Source organism: Megalobrama amblycephala, linkage group LG10 (genome assembly GCF_018812025.1).
Source record: "Megalobrama amblycephala isolate DHTTF-2021 linkage group LG10, ASM1881202v1, whole genome shotgun sequence".
NCBI classification, from domain to species: domain Eukaryota; kingdom Metazoa; phylum Chordata; class Actinopteri; order Cypriniformes; family Xenocyprididae; genus Megalobrama; species Megalobrama amblycephala.
In genome coordinates, this window is record NC_063053.1 from 27,855,623 (window position 1) to 27,875,114 (window position 19,492).

Genomic DNA, 19,492 nt, shown 5'->3' on the forward strand with positions numbered 1-19,492 from the left:
GACTGTAAAATATTTGTTACAAAAGATTCCAGTTTCAAATAAATGCTTCTATTCTACAAACCCGATTCCAAAAAAGTTGGGACACTGTACAAATTGTGAATAAATAAAAACAGAATGCAATGATGTTGAAATTTCAATATTTTATTCAGAATACAACATAGATGACATTTCAAATGTTTAAACTGAGAAAATGTATTATTTTAAGGGAATTTAATTTAAGTTGATTTTAAATTTCATGGCATCAACACATCTCAAAAACGTTGGGACAAGGCCATGTTTACCACTGTGTGGCATCCCCTGTTCTTTTTATAACAGTCTGCAAACATCTGGGGACTGAGGAGACAAGTTGCTCAAGTTTAGGAATAGGAATGTTGTCCCATTCTTGTCTAATACAGGCTTCTAGTTGCTCAACTGTCTTAGGTCTTCTTTGTCGCATCTTCCTCTTTATGATGCGCCAAATGTTTTCTATGGGTGAAAGATCTGGACTGCAGGCTGGCCATTTCAGTTCCCGGATCCTTCTTCTACACAGCCATGATGTTGTAATTTATCCAGTATGTGGTCTGGCATTGTCATGTTGGAAAATGCAAGGTCTTCCCTGAAAGAGACGACGTCTGGATGGGAGCATATGTTGTTCTAGAACTTGGATATACCTTTCAGCATTGATGGTGTCTTTCCAGATGTGTAAGCTGCCCATGCCACACGCACTCATGCTACCCCATACCATCAGAGATGCAGGCTTCTGAACTGAGCGCAGATAACAACTTGGGTTGCCCTTGTCCTCTTTAGTCCGGATGACATGGCGTCCCAGTTTTCCAAAAAGAACTTCAAATTTTGATTTGTCTGACCACAGAACAGTTTTCCACTTTGCCACAGTCCATTTTAAATGAGCCTTGGCCAAGAGAAAACGCCTGCGCTTCTGGATCATGTTTAGATATGGCTTCTTTTTTGACCTATAGAGTTTTAGCTGGCAACTGCGAATGGCATGGTGGATTGTGTTCACCAACAATGTTTTCTGGAAGTATTCCTGAGCCTATGTTGTGATTTCCATTACAGTAGCATTCCTGTATGTGATGCAGTGCCGTCTAAGGACCTGAAGATCATGGGCATCCAGTATGCTTTTCCGGCCTTGACCCTTACGCACAGAGATTGTTCCAGATTCTCTGAAACTTTTTGGATGATATTATGCACTGTAGATGATTATAACTTCAAACTCTTTGCAGTTTTTCTTGGAGAAACTGCTTTCTGATATTGCTCCACTATTTTTGGCCGCAGCATTGGGGGAATTGGTGATCCTCTGCCCATCTTGACTTCTGAGAGACTCTGCCACTCTGAGAGGCTCTTTTTATACCCAATCATGTTGCCAATTGACCTAATAAGTTGCAAATTGGTCCTCCAGCTGTTCCTTATATGTACATTTAACTTTTCCGGCCTCTTATTGCTACCTGTCCCAACTTTTTTGTGTATGTGTAGCTCTTATGAAATCCAAAATGAGCTAATATTTGGCATGACATTTCAAAATATCTCACTTTCAACATTTTGATATGTTATCTATATTCTATTGTGAATAAAATATAAGTTTATGAGATTTGTAAATTTATTGCATTCCTTTTTTATTCACAATTTGTACAGTGTCCCAACTTTTTTGGAATCGGGTTTAAAATTTATCACAGTTTCTATAAAAATATTAAGCATCACAAATGTTTTCAGAATTGATTATACTAAGAAATAATTCATGAGCATCAAATCAGCATATTTACAGTGCCTATAGAAAGTCATTATACCCTTTTGGAGTAGTGACTTTATTTGTTGTACAGCCTGAAATCAAACCCCATTCCAAAATAAACCTTTTTCAACTTTATTTACAAATTTTGCCTTACAACATCAAAGTAATAATAATAAAAAAGCAACAGTTTTGATTTAATTAATTAAAAAAAATTAAAATTACCTTGAATTAAAAAAAAAAAAAATAGAATAACAGGGTTGGAAAAGTCACCAGTCCCCTGATTTAAAGGATTAGTTCACTTCAGAATTCAAATTTCCTGATAATTTACTCACCCCCATGTCATCCAAGATATTCATGTCTTTCTCTCTTCAGTCGAAAAGAAATTAAGGTTTTTGAGGAAAACATTCCAGGATATATCTCCATATAATGGACTTGACTGGGGTACAATGGGTTGAAGGTCCAAATTGTCATTTCAGTGCAGCTTCAAAGGGCTCTACATGATCCCAGCCGAGGAATAAGGGTCTTGTCTAGCGAAACAAGCGATATTTCTAATTGCTCTACACATTACGTAATCACGTTGGAAAGATCACGCGTGATGTAGGCAGAAGTAGTGCTGTAGGGTGAAAAACTCCATCTCATTTTCTCCTCTCCATCCTTAATCATCTGACATTGTTGTTTTATCTTTTTTTTGTGAAGGGCGTTTGGCTTGGTCTTTGCACGTTCGCTTTGTAGACACTGGATCGATACTGTCACACGTGACCTTTCCAACATGATTACGTAATGCGTGGCACGTCGCAGCGCAGTGCAAGACGAGCATTTGTGGTTAAAAAGTATACATTTTTATTTTTTTGAAAATGGCCGATGGTTTTGCTAGACAAGACCTTGCTAGAGCCCTTTGAAGCTGCACTGAAACTGCAATTTGGACCTTCCACCGGTTGGTAGCCATTGAAGTCTACTATATAGAGAAAAATCCTGGAATGTTTTCCTCAGAAATATTAATTTCTTTTCAACTGAAGAAAGAAAGACACAAACACCTTGGATGACATGGGGGTGAGTAAATTATCAGGACATTTTAATTCTGAAGTGAACTAATCCTTAAATACTTTGTAGAGTCAACTTTTGCTTTAATTACAGCCATTTATCTTTTTGGATATGTCTGTACTATCTTTGCAAACCTAAATTGGGGAATATTTGCCCATTTTTCTTTGCATAATTGCTCAAGTTCAGTCAAATTCTCATTCACAGATTTTCATCGGATTTTGAGGGCTCTGATATTCACCTTCCTATCCTTAAGCCATTGCGTTGTTAGTACCTTAATTTTCTGTGCAATATTCACATTGTTGCCTGTATGTATATATAAAAAAAAAATAGGGTATTTGAAATGAGGTTTAGAAAACAGTGATATTAAATTATAGAAAAGTGTATGTGTAAGTGTTAAGTTTGTTTGTTCTTCAGGGGCAGCTGGTAGCAGAGGTGCGTTGGGGGCTCTGATGACGTGTCTGCGTGCTGCCCGGTCTCAGGGTGTTCTGAAGTCTGCTGAGGAGGAATTGTGGGGTGGCCTGGTACCCCTTCCACTAATGCGACAGGCTCTGGTGCACAAACACGATCAGGTAAACTGGAACCACATTATAGTTTACTGAACATTTAATAATTAAAGTATGACATGCTAAAGTGTGTCATTGCTATGGAACTAGAACACCAAAGGGAAATTGTAGCTGTTTATGTGAATTCAGGTGCGAATGGATGCTCTGGGTTTGCTATGTGAGAGCCATCGCAGCACGGAACAACTGTACAGACAGGAAATGGAGCTGATCCGCCACTTCCTGCCTTTTAATCTGAACAGTCAGTCACCAGGAGTCAGACAGCAGACTGTCAGTCTGTTAAAGAAGGTAGAAGCCTATGTTAGTTTAAGCTTTGACTGGCCAGATGATGTTGTATGTGTGTTCTGATTGGCTCATGTCTGTTTTGTTGTGTTGTCAGCTCTTGTGTAGGGTGAAGGATAGTGCTCAGCTTCTACAAAAGAGAAAGGACCAGCATGAGAATGACAAAGATCAGCAAGTCCTCAACATGTACCAGGTACAACTGTGATACAATCTGAGCTATAACTCCACAGACAGTACTTTCATTGGTCTTGAATCTTTGTCTGTGCAAAGGCATTTTTGTGTTTGAAACTGATTAGATGGTGTATAACTAAACCAAAAATGACCTTGGAAAATATAGCAAAAGGAGTGAATTTAGAAATGCTTATCTAAACAGCAAGAAGTGCCAAGGAACATTAGCAACAGAGAGTCCTCTGATTACATGACCATTGAGTGATGTGTTGAATACAGGGGACACACATGAAGCAATAAACATTAAGATAACAGAAGAAAAAAAGTGCTTTTCCCATTAGCAGGTGTTCTGTTAGTTGAGATGAGTCATATTTGAGGGAAATGTACCTTATTAATAATTTAAGTCAGTGTTTAGTATTGTTGCGAGACAAGGAAGGATTGTGGAGCTAGTCCAGTCTACTACTTAAAGGGGTAATATGATGCTTTTTAATGATTTAGCCTACCAAAATACATCATCACTGCAGCACTCTATTGTTTTTATTTAACATCAAACAGTCCTTGAATTTTTTGGAATCACAAAATGAATCAAAATGAGTTAATTTAATATATCAACACTCAGAGTTTCTATTAATAAAAAAAGAAAGCGGAAATTGTTAAATTATTGTATACAATGTATTGAAGTGATACTGCTGATTGCCATGAATATAGCCGTTTCTGCTGATATGGCATTAAACCATAAATAAATAAATAAAAGAAAGCGGAAAACTAGCAGCTTTATCATAAATACAGCAGATACTGGACATCTTGGCCCATATGGGATGGTTGTGTTCGACAACAGGGACCTTTAAGTCAGAAAGGTTGAGAACCACTGTTCTAGTGCACCCTAGAATCACGCTGGAGAGTTTTGTACATCCAAGCACAACTCAGTTCCAAAATTAAAAAGCTATTTTCTGTTTTTTTTTTCTGTTTTTTTTTATTTTTATTTTTTTATTTTTTTTAAATTAGGAGTTCCTATGCTGGTTCTGTGAGACTCTATTCCAGGTGCTTCATCCAGGAGCCTCATTTTCCAGTTGTCTGATGGCTCTGCACCTGCTGCTGCTGATCGCTGAACATTTCACCTTTAACACAGGTATTATCCAATCTTCCCTCCTTAAACCTGTTAAACACTAGCCTGATGATGAGTTTTTAATTTTTTTATTTTTTTTCCTTACACAACTTGGAAGGACTGAAACTGCCAAGGGTGGTGATATTGAAACGATATTTGTAATTTTTTTCTTTTTTTACTTGCATTAGCATCAGCGATACTTTTTCTTTTTTTCTGAGACCTTTTATTTTGACCGCACTGAGAATCCAGTGCAGAACCACAGAAGTGCCCTTATTCCATCTTCATTAGTTTAACAGTTCTGTCTAATAATTGAATAGTAAAAGCAAAAGGGATAGTTCACCCAAAAATGAAAATTCTGTGTTAATTTACTCATCCTTATGTTTTTCTTCTGTTTGAACTAAAAAGATATTTTGAATGTTGGTAATCAGACAGTTGACGGTAGTCATTGACATCCATAGTATTTTTTTTTTTTGTAATTTTAAAGATTTTACAGATTTTTTTTTTTTCCAAATTGATTAATTTTCAAATAATTTATTTCTAATTATTTTAGTAAATATTATGGCAAGTCACCTTTATAGCGTTTTCAGTATGGAGCCAAAGTGGTCTTTGCTGAGGATCTGTGCCCGATGGATGTCGTGTCTTGTGTCTTGTATAGTAGACATAGTCTCTGCTGCCTGCATAAGGATGAAACAGACAGACTAATATTAGTGTAGATGCCATTCTTCTTACAATGTAACCAGTATATTTGGGTATAATAGGGAGCCAACGCAGTGTTGACAGAACCGGCCTAATATGGTGATACTTCCTGGTTCTAGTAAGAACTCTAGCTGCTGCGTTTTGGACCAGCTGGAGTTTGTTTATTAAGTGTGCAGGGCAACCACCCTGTAGAGCATTACAATAATCTAGCCTTGAGGTCATGAACACATGAACTAACTTTTCTGTGTTTGTCATTGAGAGCATATGTCATGTAATGTAGATATATTTTTAAGATGGAAAAATGTAGTTTTATTGATGCTAGAAATGTTGCTTTCAAATGAAAGATTGGTATCAAAAACATCACACCCAGGTTCCTAACTGACGACAGATACTTGACAGAGCAGCCATCAAGTCTTGGACAGTATTCTAGGTTATTACCTGTATTCTAGGTTTTTGGTCCAAAAAGTTATTTATTTATTAAGTTATTTATTATTATTTATTTTTATTTTTTATTTTTTTGTTAAGTAGTAGGAAATTACTAGTCATCGTTTTTTTATTTTTTTATTTATTATGCGAAGAAATATAGAGCTGAGTATCGTTAGCATAACAGTGAAAACTAACGCCATGCTTCCTAATGATATCTCCCTAGGGTAGCATGTACAGGGTGAAAAGCAATGGTCCTAGTACTGAGCCTTCTGGTACTCCATACTTGTCAAACTTGTGATTGATATGACACCTCTTAATTTATTGCTGCAAATTGGTAACGGTCAGATAAGTATGATTTGAACCATGCCAATGCAATTTTACTATTGTTAACGTAATTTTCGAATCCTTTCAAAAGAATGTTATGGTTAATAGTATCAAATGCAGCACTAAGATACAGTAACATAATAGAGGGATACAAACACGATCAGATGATAAGAGCAAATCATATGTAAATCTAATGAGAGCAGACTCAGTACTATGGTACTATGATACAGTCTAAATGTATAAATTATAAATGTATAAATTATAAAATATAATTTTAATTGCAGAACTTGTTGTGCATGTGTTATTTACTACCTTTTAAATTTAAATTAAACAGTATTATATCATATAAACATATATCGACTTTATATCAGCCATCGGCCACCCTGCTCTTTAAGATAATGGTATCGCCCATCAAAGAAATCCACATTGATCGACCACTAGTCACCTCTGTCTCATCAATTCATCTGTTTACCTCTTTTTTTTCAGGCTCTGTTGGTTTTGCTCTTGGAGAATCAGTAAGTGTATCTCATGCCCAAGCTGTGCTGTACTGCCTTGCAAGCAACTTCCTTGAAGTCAAACAGCTCGCCTGCAACCTCTTACAAAAACTACCCCCTGCAGCAGTGCGACTTCAGGTCAGTATGAAAATGCTAGTCTGACACTAGTATTAAGTAATGTTCAAATGAATATGAATGCTTTTCCTCATCTGTGTAGGAGCCAGAGAGGTTACAGTCTTTGCTGCTGGTCGCTCTGGATCTCAGCACAAGCACTAAACCCTTCGACAGCATCACTGCTGCTCATCTTCTCAATCTGCTGCTGCACCAGCCGGGTCTGCAGGACGCGTTACTCGGCTGTATCCAAAAGCAGTACATCCCTCTCCGGCCACCAGCACTGAACCAGTCTCAGGCATCTGAGGCTTCCACACTGGAGCAGAACACCTTGGCAGGTATACTAGACAGGGCACTAGAAATTGGAGAGCAACACCTAAAACCCCGAATATGAAATTGGAGTGCAAGTGATATCAGGACAAGTCCGTGCCCAGGGCATCGTAATCCATCCCTGGTGTTAGATGCCCAGCACTAATGGGTAGATGTATGATCCAGACTGCAGTCTGAAAGATTGTTGATGTAAGCAGCAAGTCAGTTTTCAGGAATCTCCAGCATTTCCATAATTTAATTATGAAAGTAAACGCATGTTCAAGACTTCAAAAACCGTGTTACCATTCTTAAAAGAAGTTATTTTTAAAAGAATAGCTGTCATCTGTTACCCTCCCCCCATAATTTAGACTTTTATTCACATATAAACATTGATCAGTGCAAATACACCTAGAGCCAAGTGTCAAGTAAGTACTGTTGAGCGTCCTCTTACCATATTTGATGTGCTAATAGCATGTGTGTTGATCAGTGTTTATTTGTAGAAAACAGAGATGTGTACTTTCAAATACAAAATACATACTTCCAACACATGTTGTGTTTTTATCAGTGAAAATGACCAATGAGACCATGTTTTGCCATTGCTTTAACTCTGTATATTGATATATAAATTAGAAAATGTGTTTGTGATGTTTTAGTGGTGCAGTGGCTGATGATTTGTCTGAAAGAAGAGATTTTGAAGGCAGAGTCATCTCTTCTGCAGGCTGCTGCTTCCTGTCCTTTATATGGCAGAGCTCACTGCATAACTGCAGTTCTGCAACAGCTCAACACTGGGTACTTCCACGTATACTTAACCTTTAATCATCTACTTACATAAGGTCTTAGCATTCATTTTGACGGGTGTACGTGTGGTTGATATATTTCTGTGTCTTTAGATCACTTGTACTGCTGTCTCAATGGAGGGCTGTTGTGTCAGAGCTCATAGGCCTGTGCTACAGGATGTCTGATGTAGTGTCACCTGTGGTTCAGAGCTCTTCCCCTGAGGGCCTTATTCCCATGGATACAGAGTCTGGTAAATGCATCTAACACTATCCTGAGTCCTAAACAGCCACTACCTTGTAAAGCAGTGCATCTGTCCTAGTGGGTGGTATGTACCGTGTGAAAGTAGAAACGCGTCAACCGATTGCTATACTGTTTATACTGCAATAGATAGATAGATATATTTCTGTGATTGTTAGTGAGCAAAACTGCTTTAAATTACACATGGAAAAACATGGAATAATATGAAAATGTAGAGAAGGATTTTCAAGTCAAGGTGAGGAAGAACATCTTAATTGGTGTTGTTGGACACAATGCAGAATTTAGTGTACAGTTGTCCAGCAACATTGCAACTTATTCATTTTATTAATATTATATAGCATTACTTGTTGGATTGTTGATTTATGTCTAATAAAAGAGAAAATTCAAAAAGAGAAAGTTATCAAATTAGATTTTTTTTCCTACTTTTTGTTTTGTCAGGCGGACCTCTTATATGGTACGTAAAATATTTAAGTACCCCCTGAAATTTTTAATATTTAATAAGTTAATATTTCAATAATTTAACAACACATTCAAAGTAATTAATGGCACAATAATAATAATTATAAATGTGATTATAAACTCTAATTATTAAAAAGTAGACTCAAATATTTTGCAGTTGTAAATCACAGTTTATACTGTAAAATAAAAAATGAATATTTGATATTTGACACTACAAGTTACAATACTAATATTTATGTGTTAAAGTACCCCTGTTATGCTATTTTAAAGGTTCCTATTCCTAATTTTGTTTTGGAGGTCTCCTACAATAGGTTTACATGCATCCAAGGTCAAAAAAACATAATTTTATGAAACATAATCTCTTTTCTCACAGTGTCTCAAACGGTTCGACAAAAGATTCAGTCTCTATAAACTATAAATTCAGTCCCTTTGTTCGCGTGCAGCCAACGAAGATCATAGGCTGCCATTATGCAAATTGGTTACAAACCTTTGTAGATTCATGCAGGAAGTAAGACTGGAATTGCTGACGACTCATTTCAGGCAGTTCAGAATTGGTTCTTTCATTGGGCAGGCAATAACAACATTTAGTTTGCCCTTTGAATCTTTGCAGACCTTTTACATTCACAAACGGCTATAAAACACTCTGCATAAAAGGGAATATACTAAAAAGCATAACTTTAAATTCTTCACTTTTAAGTGTTCAGACACTTCAAGACACTAAAAATAACATGATAAATTGCTTGCTTGTAAATGAACACAATGCCGCTCTACTCTGAAACACTCCGTTCAACAAACTATATACTTAAATTGCAGCCTTTGTTTTGATAAGTGTACTAAGCTTTATCACTTTATTATGATTAATTGTTATGTTATGACACATGTAATTCGAACACTGGGTATCTATTCAGAGTGCAGTTGATGGAGTATTGTTTATTCCATTCCTGAAATCAGCCAGTAATCTTGAAAAATGCAAGCATTGGAATAGACTTGTTGTTTTTTTTTATGACACTGACCTTCATTTATATGTTTCTGTGATGTTTTCTCCATTAAATAAAAAGACTGTTTAAATAAAGTGTATGTGTTTGGGAAGTTTTCATTAACACTTGATCCAGTTTAGGTGATTACATGGAATTTTCAATGGCAGTGCACTCCATCATTAGAATTTAAGGAGGCTATTTGGTTTATTTCCTCCGTAAACCTCTTATCTACAGCTAGAGTAAACCTCTTGGGTAGATGTTTTAATATTATTATTTTTAGCAAGTCTAACTCTAGAAGCATGCCACAGAGTTTGGACAGTTTAGAGTTTAGAGTCAGGACACTGTTATTTCACTTCACATTATTCAGTTGTATGCGTGTTATTACATTACATATTTTTCTTTCTCCACAGAGACCTCTGCTGACCTACAGAAAATCCTGCAGGAGATTCAGCCTCGTGACACAAATGACTTTTTCACCAGTGCCAGAGAGCTGAACCCCAGTGAGACCGACCATAACAGCGAGCAGAAAGAGCCAGAGAACACCGTTCATAAACAGCAAATCTGTAACGCTGGTACAAACACATTTGCCCATTACTAGATACAGTTCCTTCACCTTATTGCCCTTAACCATATTATCTGTATCAAAAAGCTCAGTTTGAACTCAAATTTCATACATTGAGGCATGTCATAAATCCATTTAGTATGATGCATATAGTAACAGTGTTGAAATTTTAAACATCATACTTTTAGCCATAATTCATTTCAAATGAGGGTGGTGTTGTTGTAATACGTGTCCTGTCCATGAGAGGCCGACATTTGATCAGTGTTTTCCGAATGCTTATTTGTGTGTATGTTTATTTATGTTGTCTAGGTGGTAGTGATGGAGAAGCCTATCGAGTCACTGCTCAGATGGTGCTGGTTTGTTGCTGGAGGACCATGAAAGAGGTGTCCATGTTACTGGGTCATCTGTGTCAGAGCATGACCCTGTACTGTCCTCTCACACACCCAGACAGCAGAGGAGTTATCACGGAGGACCAGGTCAGACACAGACACTCAACAGGTGTCACCTGATCTAGTTTTCACTGACAGGCTTACACACACACACACACACACTCAACACAGAGCCTGTTATAATAGAAGCCACCGGGCTCTCCCTGAAGCCAAGATCTCGGTTACATAAGCGAGTGAGATATAATGGAGAACTGTACCTCATACTGTAGAGTTACTTACTTTTACCAGTAAGCTGATCTTTTTGAGCTCAGGGCCGAGAGATGAGACATCATGGTAATAGCTAATACAGACTTAAATATGGTCTAGCGAACAGCCCCTGAAGAGGCGTCAGGAAATGTGATCACGGTGAATACAACTTCATTTGCCATAAAGCTGAGCCTGGCGCCCATTAAAAAGAAAATGTCAAATGTATTTCCAGTGCAACCTCAAAGACTCTGTTCTAATCCCTAGGGAGCTGCCTCAGTGTCTACTCTCCTCATAGTAGGCTTCTTTCTAAGATGGAATCCTATTCTGTATGGAACGTCTTAGCTTGAATTGGCAATTTAAAAAAAAAAAAAAGCGATAAACACATGCAAATTCTTACATATAGCCCCTTTAAATTTACAGTAAAAAACTAACAAACAAAAAACGAATACCTAGAAAGAAACAGTTATTTCAATGAAAAACTGTGAAATGTGAAGTGTCTCACAGGGAATTCAGTCTCAATTTGCGTTTTTCACTGTAAAATATAAGATGTTTATTTTCACTTCATCAAACTCTAAATTTGACAGTATTTTCTATTAATATTTAATGCTTGATTATATGTATATAGTAAACCACTTAACAGGTTTTTAGCATAGCAATTTTTTACACACCTTTGCTGTTAAAATAAAGATCATTTTGTATGGTTCATACATACAAAAAAAAAAAAAAATTATATATATATATATATATATATATATATATATATATATATATATATATATATATATATATATATATATATATATATTATATATATTATTATTATTATTATTATTATTATTATTATTATTATTATTATTATTATTTATTTATTTATTTATTTATTTTTTTATTTTTTTATTCAATATATTTTTATCAAATCAAAAATTTGTGTTACTACCCTCCACAGGTCAAAGTTTGAACTAATTGTTATATACTAGTACAAGCATATTGTATATGAGAATTTAGTATATGAGAATTTAGTTCAAACCTGTGGACCTGTGGAGGGCAGTAATACACTTAGCAGCGTCTACACTGCCGGAATTCTAATAGAGAAGAAGAAGAGAGCTAGTTCAACGTATATTTTATAATTTTAAATTATTATTATTATTATTATTATTATTATTTATTTGTTTGTTTGTTTGTTTGTTTGTTTATTTTTAGAAAATGACCTATTGTTTCGCTAGATAAGACCCTTCTTCCTCGTCTGGGAATGTGTAGAGCTCTTTGAAGCTGCACTGAAACTGTAATTTCGACCTTCAACCATTTGGAGTCCATTGAAGTCCACTATAAGGAGAAAAATACTGGAATATTTTCATCAAAAACCTTAATTTCTTTTTGACTGAAGAAAGAAAGACATAAACATCTTGGATGACATGGGGGGTGAGTAAATTATCAGGAAATTTTAAAGGTGCCCTCGAATGAAAAATTGAATTTATCTTGGCATAGTTAAATAACAAGAGTTCAGTACATGGAAATGACATACAGTGAGTCTCAAACTCCATTGTTTCCTCCTTCTTATATAAATCTCATTTGTTTAAAAGACCTCCGAAGAACAGGCGAATCTCAACATAACACCGACTGTTACGTAACAGTCGGGGTGTACGCCCCCAATATTTGCATATGCCAGCCCACATTCCCAACATTATCATTATGAAAGGGATTAGACAAGGGCAGAACGTCTGGATCTGTGCACAGGTGAATCATCAGACTAGGTAAGCAAGCAAGAACAACAGCGAAAAATGGCAGATGGAGCAATAATAACTGACATGATCCATGATGACATGATATTTTTAGTGATATTTGTAAATTGTCTTTCTAAATGTTTCGTTAGCATGTTGCTAATGTAGGCTACTGTTGGTTAAAGTTACCATCGTTTATTACTGTATTCACGGAGACAAGAGTCGTCACTATTTTCATTTTTAAACACTGTAGTCTGTATAATGCATAAACACAACTTCATTCTTTATAAATCTCTCCAACAGTGTAGCATTAGCCGTTAGCCACGCAGCATAGCCTCATTCACAATCAATGTAAACAATATAACAGTATACAATACTCACATAATCCGACGCATGCATGCCGCATGCATGACGAACACTTTGTAAAGATCCATTTTGAGGGTTATATTAGCTGTGTAAACTTTAAGGCACTGTTTAAGGCAAGCGCGAGCTCTGTGGGCGGAGAGCACAGGATTGAAAGGGGCCGCAGCATAAATCAGCGCGTTTATAATGATGCCCCAAAATAGGCAGTTAAAAAAATGAATTAAAAAAAATCTATGGGTTATTTTGAGCTGAAACTTCACAGACACATTCAGGGGACACCTTAGACTTATATTACATCTTTTAAAAACATAATCTAGGGCACCTTTAATTTGAAAGTGGACTAATCCGTTAATAGTCATGAAAATACTGTCAGAATATTAAAGGGTTAGTTCACTCAAAAGATTCTGTCATCATTTACTCACCCTCATGTCATTCCAAACCTGTAAGACTTCGAAACACAAATAAAGATATTTTAATGTAATCTCAGAGCTTTCTGTCCCTCCATTGACAGCTACGTAACTACCACTTTGACGCTTCAGACAATTCATGAAGAAATTGTAAAACTAAAATGAATTGAGTGGTTTAGTCTAAATTTTGAAAAGATTTGAAAAGATTTGATCACTTTATATGATGAACCGATTTAATTTAGGCTTTATTCAGATATAAACCTTCATCAACGCAAACATTAGTTATGTTAAACGGAAGCTTAAGCATGCGATGTGCAAGAACCAATTAGGTTCATTCTGATGTGTTATGCAGCATGTTTGAGGTTCTGTAAGAACCGGTGAGGTTTGTTCTCGTGTGTCAAACAAGTACAATTGAGCTCCTGTTTATGTTCGTTGATCAATGTTTATATGAGAATATTATCCTAAATTCATATAATGCAATTTACCCTTCAGGAAAAAAAAAAAAAAAAAAAAAAAAAAAAAGGACTAAACCACTGAATTCATATGGATTAGATTTACGGTATCTTTATGGAGGGATGGAAATCTCTCCGATTTATTTAAAATACTGAATCTTCATTTATGTTGAATGAAGATAAATGAAAGTCTTACTGGTTTGGAACGACATAAGTAATTGAGAATTTTTTTTCATTTCTGAGTGAACTAACCCTTTAATAGTTTTCACCTTTAAGTGTAGAGAGCTGTAATTTATTTTGGTATTGAATGAAATGTGTACATGCAACATTGTCAGCCATATTGAATAATTTGTTTCAATTGTTGCAGTGCATTCTGGGATTGCTTTATTTGTGAAGGATACATGTATCTCTGTATTTGGCTAAAATAAGGAATGTTAGAAGGTAGCATAATTTAGCTCCCTATGGTTCAGGATAAAAGTGTGCTCATGATGTTTTGAAATGGAGGCTAGGTATGCAGCTCACTAGGGTTTGGAGCAGTGCTGTACTCTAATTCAACATGAACCGTGCCAGCTGCCTGTGTTTAGCAGGGCAGTTATTTTCCGTCAGCAGTAGTTTAAACCATGTGAACGTATATGTTGTCTCCTGCTGTGTCCAGCTTCAATTAGTGTGTGCCCTCTTAGCATAGTGCTTTCATTTCAGACCAGCCTGCTGTTTAATGGGCCGACTACCTTTCCTATCCTGCATTCTTTTCAAATGGCTTCCTTTTTCCCTGAAGAGCTGAACCACTTCACACTGAACTCATTCACCAGCTTTTTACACCTGAGACTCTTGCAGCAGTTGTTCTGGCAACATCTCTGTTCTGTGTGCCAATACGATATATAAACATGAACGTTTCCTACATCCTGGTGTATGTTCAAAACCTCACTGCCTTAAAGCCATGAGCACTTTAAGTACAATATGAACATGTGTTTGTAACAGTGTCTGTGTACATTCACTCTACATTGAACCAAACAAAAAATTGCTTGAGGCCTAAAGTAAAAATTCCCTTTCTCAAATGGGCCTTGTCCTAAAACCTTCTGGCCGTAAGTGAATAGATTGCCTAGAAAGGTCATCATTTACTCAACCTTATGTTCATCCAAACCCATATGGCTAACTTTTTCATAGTTAAACAAGAGATCCATAAAAGAAATTTGAAAGGAAGCTGTTGAACTTCAAAAAACAAAAACACTATAACAATGGTTAATTGTTAATGGTTAATGGTTTTTTTTTTTTTTTTTTTTAGATTTTAATTTGTATCTTCTCTATATAATTGTTTCTGTAATTTTATTTTATTTACTCTGCTATTTTAGTTTTTTTTTTTTTTTAATTTAGTTTATTTATTTTTAACATTTAGCATTGTAGAGTTGCCAAACTTAATTCATCAAATGGTATTATTTAAAAATGTATTAAATTTCTCAGCACAGTCTAGTGGTATTGCTTTCTAGTGGCAATTTCATGTTTAATGCATGTTTATTTAAAACTTAAATTTATTTGAAAAAAAAAAAATTTATTTGTTTTATTTGGAATCATGAATGTATATAAATTTAAGTTTTTCAGTTAACAAAAATGTTTTTAGTTTTCGTCTACAGAAGCAATGCACTAAATAGTCTAACACAGTGTCCTACACAATGTAATAAGATTTCAGCAACAAGCAGTTTGTGTGTCCACATCAGACATGACACGGCTATGAGATGCATCAAACTCAATCAAAAATCACAGCCTATCAGAAGGGTGTGTGTGCATCGCGTCTGGCACAGTGTTAGCCATTATTTGCATTCCATCTTGTATTTATTCAAATTTATACTACGGGGCCGTTGAATGCTTGAATCTGATTGGTTGACGAACATTCTAGGGGTGTGCAATTATTTTCAGATAAAACTTACGGTGAAAGTAGTTCCAGGCAGGTCTTCACCGCATTGCATGTCCATATCACTTCGACAAATGATTTGAATTATTTCAAAGGTCCTTACAGCCTGCTACAACAGCAAAAGAACCAAAACCAAAAGACACAACAACACTGACGACCAAATAAATATATCAAACGATAAGATAAAAACTACAAATTATTTCCATGTTTTTTGCCACAAAATTACATTTTATTATGTTTGGAAAGCACATACTCTCTTTCTCCCGCTCTCTCTCCCACTCAAAAGCACACACACATATTGTCACGATCACCGTCTGCTCCTGTCACTTCCCGGACTACATTCCCCATAATCCTCTCTGCCAATCACCTGCACTCACTCCACCAATCACTACACTAATCACCACACCCAGCTGCAGATCATTACCAGGACTATAAAGGACTGTCACACACATCACCTCACCGCGAAGTCTTGATTACCCTGTGTGTCAATTCTAAGCGTTTCCCTGTGTTTATCCTGTTTCCCTGTCTGTTCCTGTTTCTGCCTTTGACCCTTGCCTTGCCATCCTGTTCTGTGAATGATATCTGCCAGCCCTGATCTTCTGCCTGTATCTTGACCACGATTCTGCCTAGCCCTTGCTGTTCCCGTCTGATCCTGATTGACCCTGCCTGTACGACTACGACATTCTTAATAAAGCTTGCATTTGGATCTTACCATGACTCCCGCTGCGTTACAGAAGACTTCGCCACCACCAAGATCCAGCAGCTTTCCCGGAGGATCTCATGACGGTATGGACATTAATCTATTGCTATTGTGGAGTTCGCAAGGCACGCGATCGTTGGAGGAATATGTGCAGGAGTATCTAAACATTGCTTACCTCTCTGATCTTCCGGACTGTGCACTGATTGACTTTTTTTGTGATGGCGTCAACCAGCCTCTCCAGAATAAATTAAGACGAGAGGGACCGCGTTCATCACTTAGCAGCTTTATGGACTATGCATTGTTGACTGTTGGCTCTCCGTTTACTGTGGGTGTCGCGGAGGAATGCGACACCATGGTGAGTCCCGTAATGGCCGCCGCGCCAGGTAACACGCACAAGATGGCGGCTATCATCACAACAGCAACAGTTCATGTCGCCATTGATCGCCCAGAGCAACGTCATGCCTTCGCAGATCGCCCAGAGCAACGTCACGTCGCCACTGATCGCCCAGAGCAACGTCACGCCTTCGTTGATCACCCAGAGCAATGTCACGTCGCCACTGATCGCCCAGAGCAACGTCACGCCTTCGTTGATCGCCCAGAGCAAAGTCACGTCGCCGCTGAATCACGTCACATCTCTGGATCTGTCTGGGAATGGAGAGGGTTGCGTTCCAGTGTGGCTGATTCACCGCTGATGTCGGCGAGAGCGGCTGGAATTCCCAAGCATCAGCCGGCCGCTTCGCACTCAAGCCCGCCGGCCGCCTCGCTCTCAAGCCCGCCGGCCGCCTCGCTCTCAAGCCCGCCGGCCGCCTCGCTCTCAAGCCCGCCGGCCGCCTCGCTCTCAAGCCCGCCGGCCGCCTCGCTCTCAAGCCCGCCGGCCGCCTCGCACTCAAGTTCGTCAGACGCTTCGCTCTCAAGTGCGTCTTTTTCAACGCTCTCAAGTGCGTCTGTTTCAACGCTCTCAAGTGCGTCTGTTTCAACGCTCTCAAGTGCGTCTGTTTCAACGCTCTCAAGTGCGTCTGTTTCAACGCTCTCAAGTGCGTCTGTTTCAACGCTCTCAAGTGCGCCTGTTTCAACGCTCTCAAGTGCGTCTGTTTCAACGCTCTCAAGTGCGCCTGTTTCAACGCTCTCAAATTTGTCGGTTGATATGGACTCAAGTGCCCTGGACGCGATGGACAAGATGGCCGCCCCTGCAGTGTCAGTGAACAAAGGGGCCGTTCCTGCCGTTGAGTCCGCTCCAGCCAGTGAGTCCGTTCCGGAAACCGCTCCAGTTAGTGAGTCTGCCCCAGAGTCCGCTCCAGCCAGTGAGCCAACTCCAGAGCCCGCTCCAGCCAGTGAGTCCACTCCAGAACCCGCTCCAGCCAGTGAGTCCACTCCAGTTCTGCATGCTCTCCCTATCAGTCCGGTGATGGCCAAAAGGGCTGTACTCACGTTTTATGTTTTGTCGTTCTTGCGAGCCTGGAGGATGCACTCAGAGCAGCCCAGCCGCTGCCGTCCCGGAGCAGCCCGAGCCCGCTGCCGTCCCGGAGCAGCCCGAGCCCGCTGCCGTCCCGGAGCAGCCCGAGCCCGCTGCCGTCCCGGAGCAGCCCGAGCCCGCTGCCGTCCCGGAGCAGCCCGAGCCCGCTGCCGTCCCGGAGCAGCCCGAGCCCGCTGCCGTCCCGGAGCAGCCCGAGCCCGCTGCCGTCCCGGAGCAGCCCGAGCCCGCCGAGCCCGCTGCCGTCCCGGAGCTGTCCGCTCTCCCTGACACGGCCACGGAGGCCGTCACCGAGCTGCCCGCTCTCCCTGATACGGCCACAGAGCACCCTTGGTCGACCCTGACACCACCGCCCAGGCCATTTGTCCTGCCGCTGCCGCTCAGGCCATCTGCCCTGCTGGCGCCACCCGAGCTCCTTGCCCATGAACCCGCCAATACCTCCGTTGATTTCCCCAAGAACTTTTTGGGGGGGGCAGTATACCTAGGGGTGGGGAGCTTGTGGGTGGGGAGCTTGTGGGTGGGGACCCTGCCCGTTCACTGCCGTCAACGGCCTCAGAACTATTATGGCCACCTATGGACTGTTACCCACTATGGCCGGTTATGTACCCTAACCTGCCGTGGCTGCCCAAGCCGCCTGACCTGCCTGTGGTTACCCAAACCACCTGACCTGCCGTGGTTACCCAAACCACCTGACCTGCCGTGGCTGCCCGAGCCACCTGACCCGCCTGACCTGCCGTGGTTGCCCGAACCACCTGACCTGCTGTGGCTGCCCGAGCCACCTGACCCGCCATGGAGTTATGGCACTCCTGACCTGCACTGGCTGCCCGTAGCACCTGACCCGCCATGGTTACCCGTGGCACCTGATCCACCGTGGCTACCCTGGAGCCTGCATTGGAGACCATGGTCCCGCGATAGCTCCAATGCACCCACCCTCCCTCCCTATTCGTGCCTTTTACGTCGCGAGGACGCGCCTTCCGGAAGGGGGCGTTATGTCACGATCACCGTCTGCTCCTGTCACTTCCCGGACTACATTCCCCATAATCCTCTCTGCCAATCACCTGCACTCACTCCACCAATCACTACACTAATCACCACACCCAGCTGCAGATCATTACCAGGACTATAAAGGACTGTCACACACATCACCTCACCGCGAAGTCTTGATTACCCTGTGTGTCAATTCTAAGCGTTTCCCTGTGTTTATCCTGTTTCCCTGTCTGTTCCTGTTCCTGCCTTTGACCCTTGCCTTGCCATCCTGTTCTGTGAATGATATCTGCCAGCCCTGATCTTCTGCCTGTATCTTGACCACGATTCTGCCTAGCCCTTGCTGTTCCCGTCTGATCCTGATTGACCCTGCCTGTACGACTACGACATTCTTAATAAAGCTTGCATTTGGATCTTACCATGACTCCCGCTGCGTTACACATATACAGTACGGACACGCACTCGCACAGAAATGTGTTCTAAGCGCACATTTTTCTAATGCTCTGATTTTATCAGTAAAATAGTTTAGCAAATTAAAAGCTACATGACATTTCTCACTAGCAAGGTAATAACAGCGCTGTTCT

The 19,492-nt window shown here is 39.6% G+C and overlaps 1 protein-coding gene across 2 annotated transcripts in view; it reads left to right on the forward strand.

Annotated features, from left to right (window-relative positions):
- The window catches only part of thada (THADA armadillo repeat containing), a 122,613-nt gene that overhangs the window by 5,890 nt on the left and 97,231 nt on the right, over nucleotides 1-19,492 (forward strand). For both annotated transcript variants that reach the window (XM_048205621.1, XM_048205623.1), the window contains exons 12-21: nucleotides 3,179-3,333; nucleotides 3,457-3,612; nucleotides 3,704-3,799; nucleotides 4,780-4,903; nucleotides 6,812-6,957; nucleotides 7,037-7,268; nucleotides 7,893-8,028; nucleotides 8,130-8,266; nucleotides 10,121-10,282; nucleotides 10,582-10,748. In XM_048205621.1, the coding sequence (XP_048061578.1) occupies nucleotides 3,179-3,333; nucleotides 3,457-3,612; nucleotides 3,704-3,799; nucleotides 4,780-4,903; nucleotides 6,812-6,957; nucleotides 7,037-7,268; nucleotides 7,893-8,028; nucleotides 8,130-8,266; nucleotides 10,121-10,282; nucleotides 10,582-10,748 (1,511 nt within the window). The remainder of the gene's footprint in view (nucleotides 1-3,178; nucleotides 3,334-3,456; nucleotides 3,613-3,703; nucleotides 3,800-4,779; nucleotides 4,904-6,811; nucleotides 6,958-7,036; nucleotides 7,269-7,892; nucleotides 8,029-8,129; nucleotides 8,267-10,120; nucleotides 10,283-10,581; nucleotides 10,749-19,492) is intronic.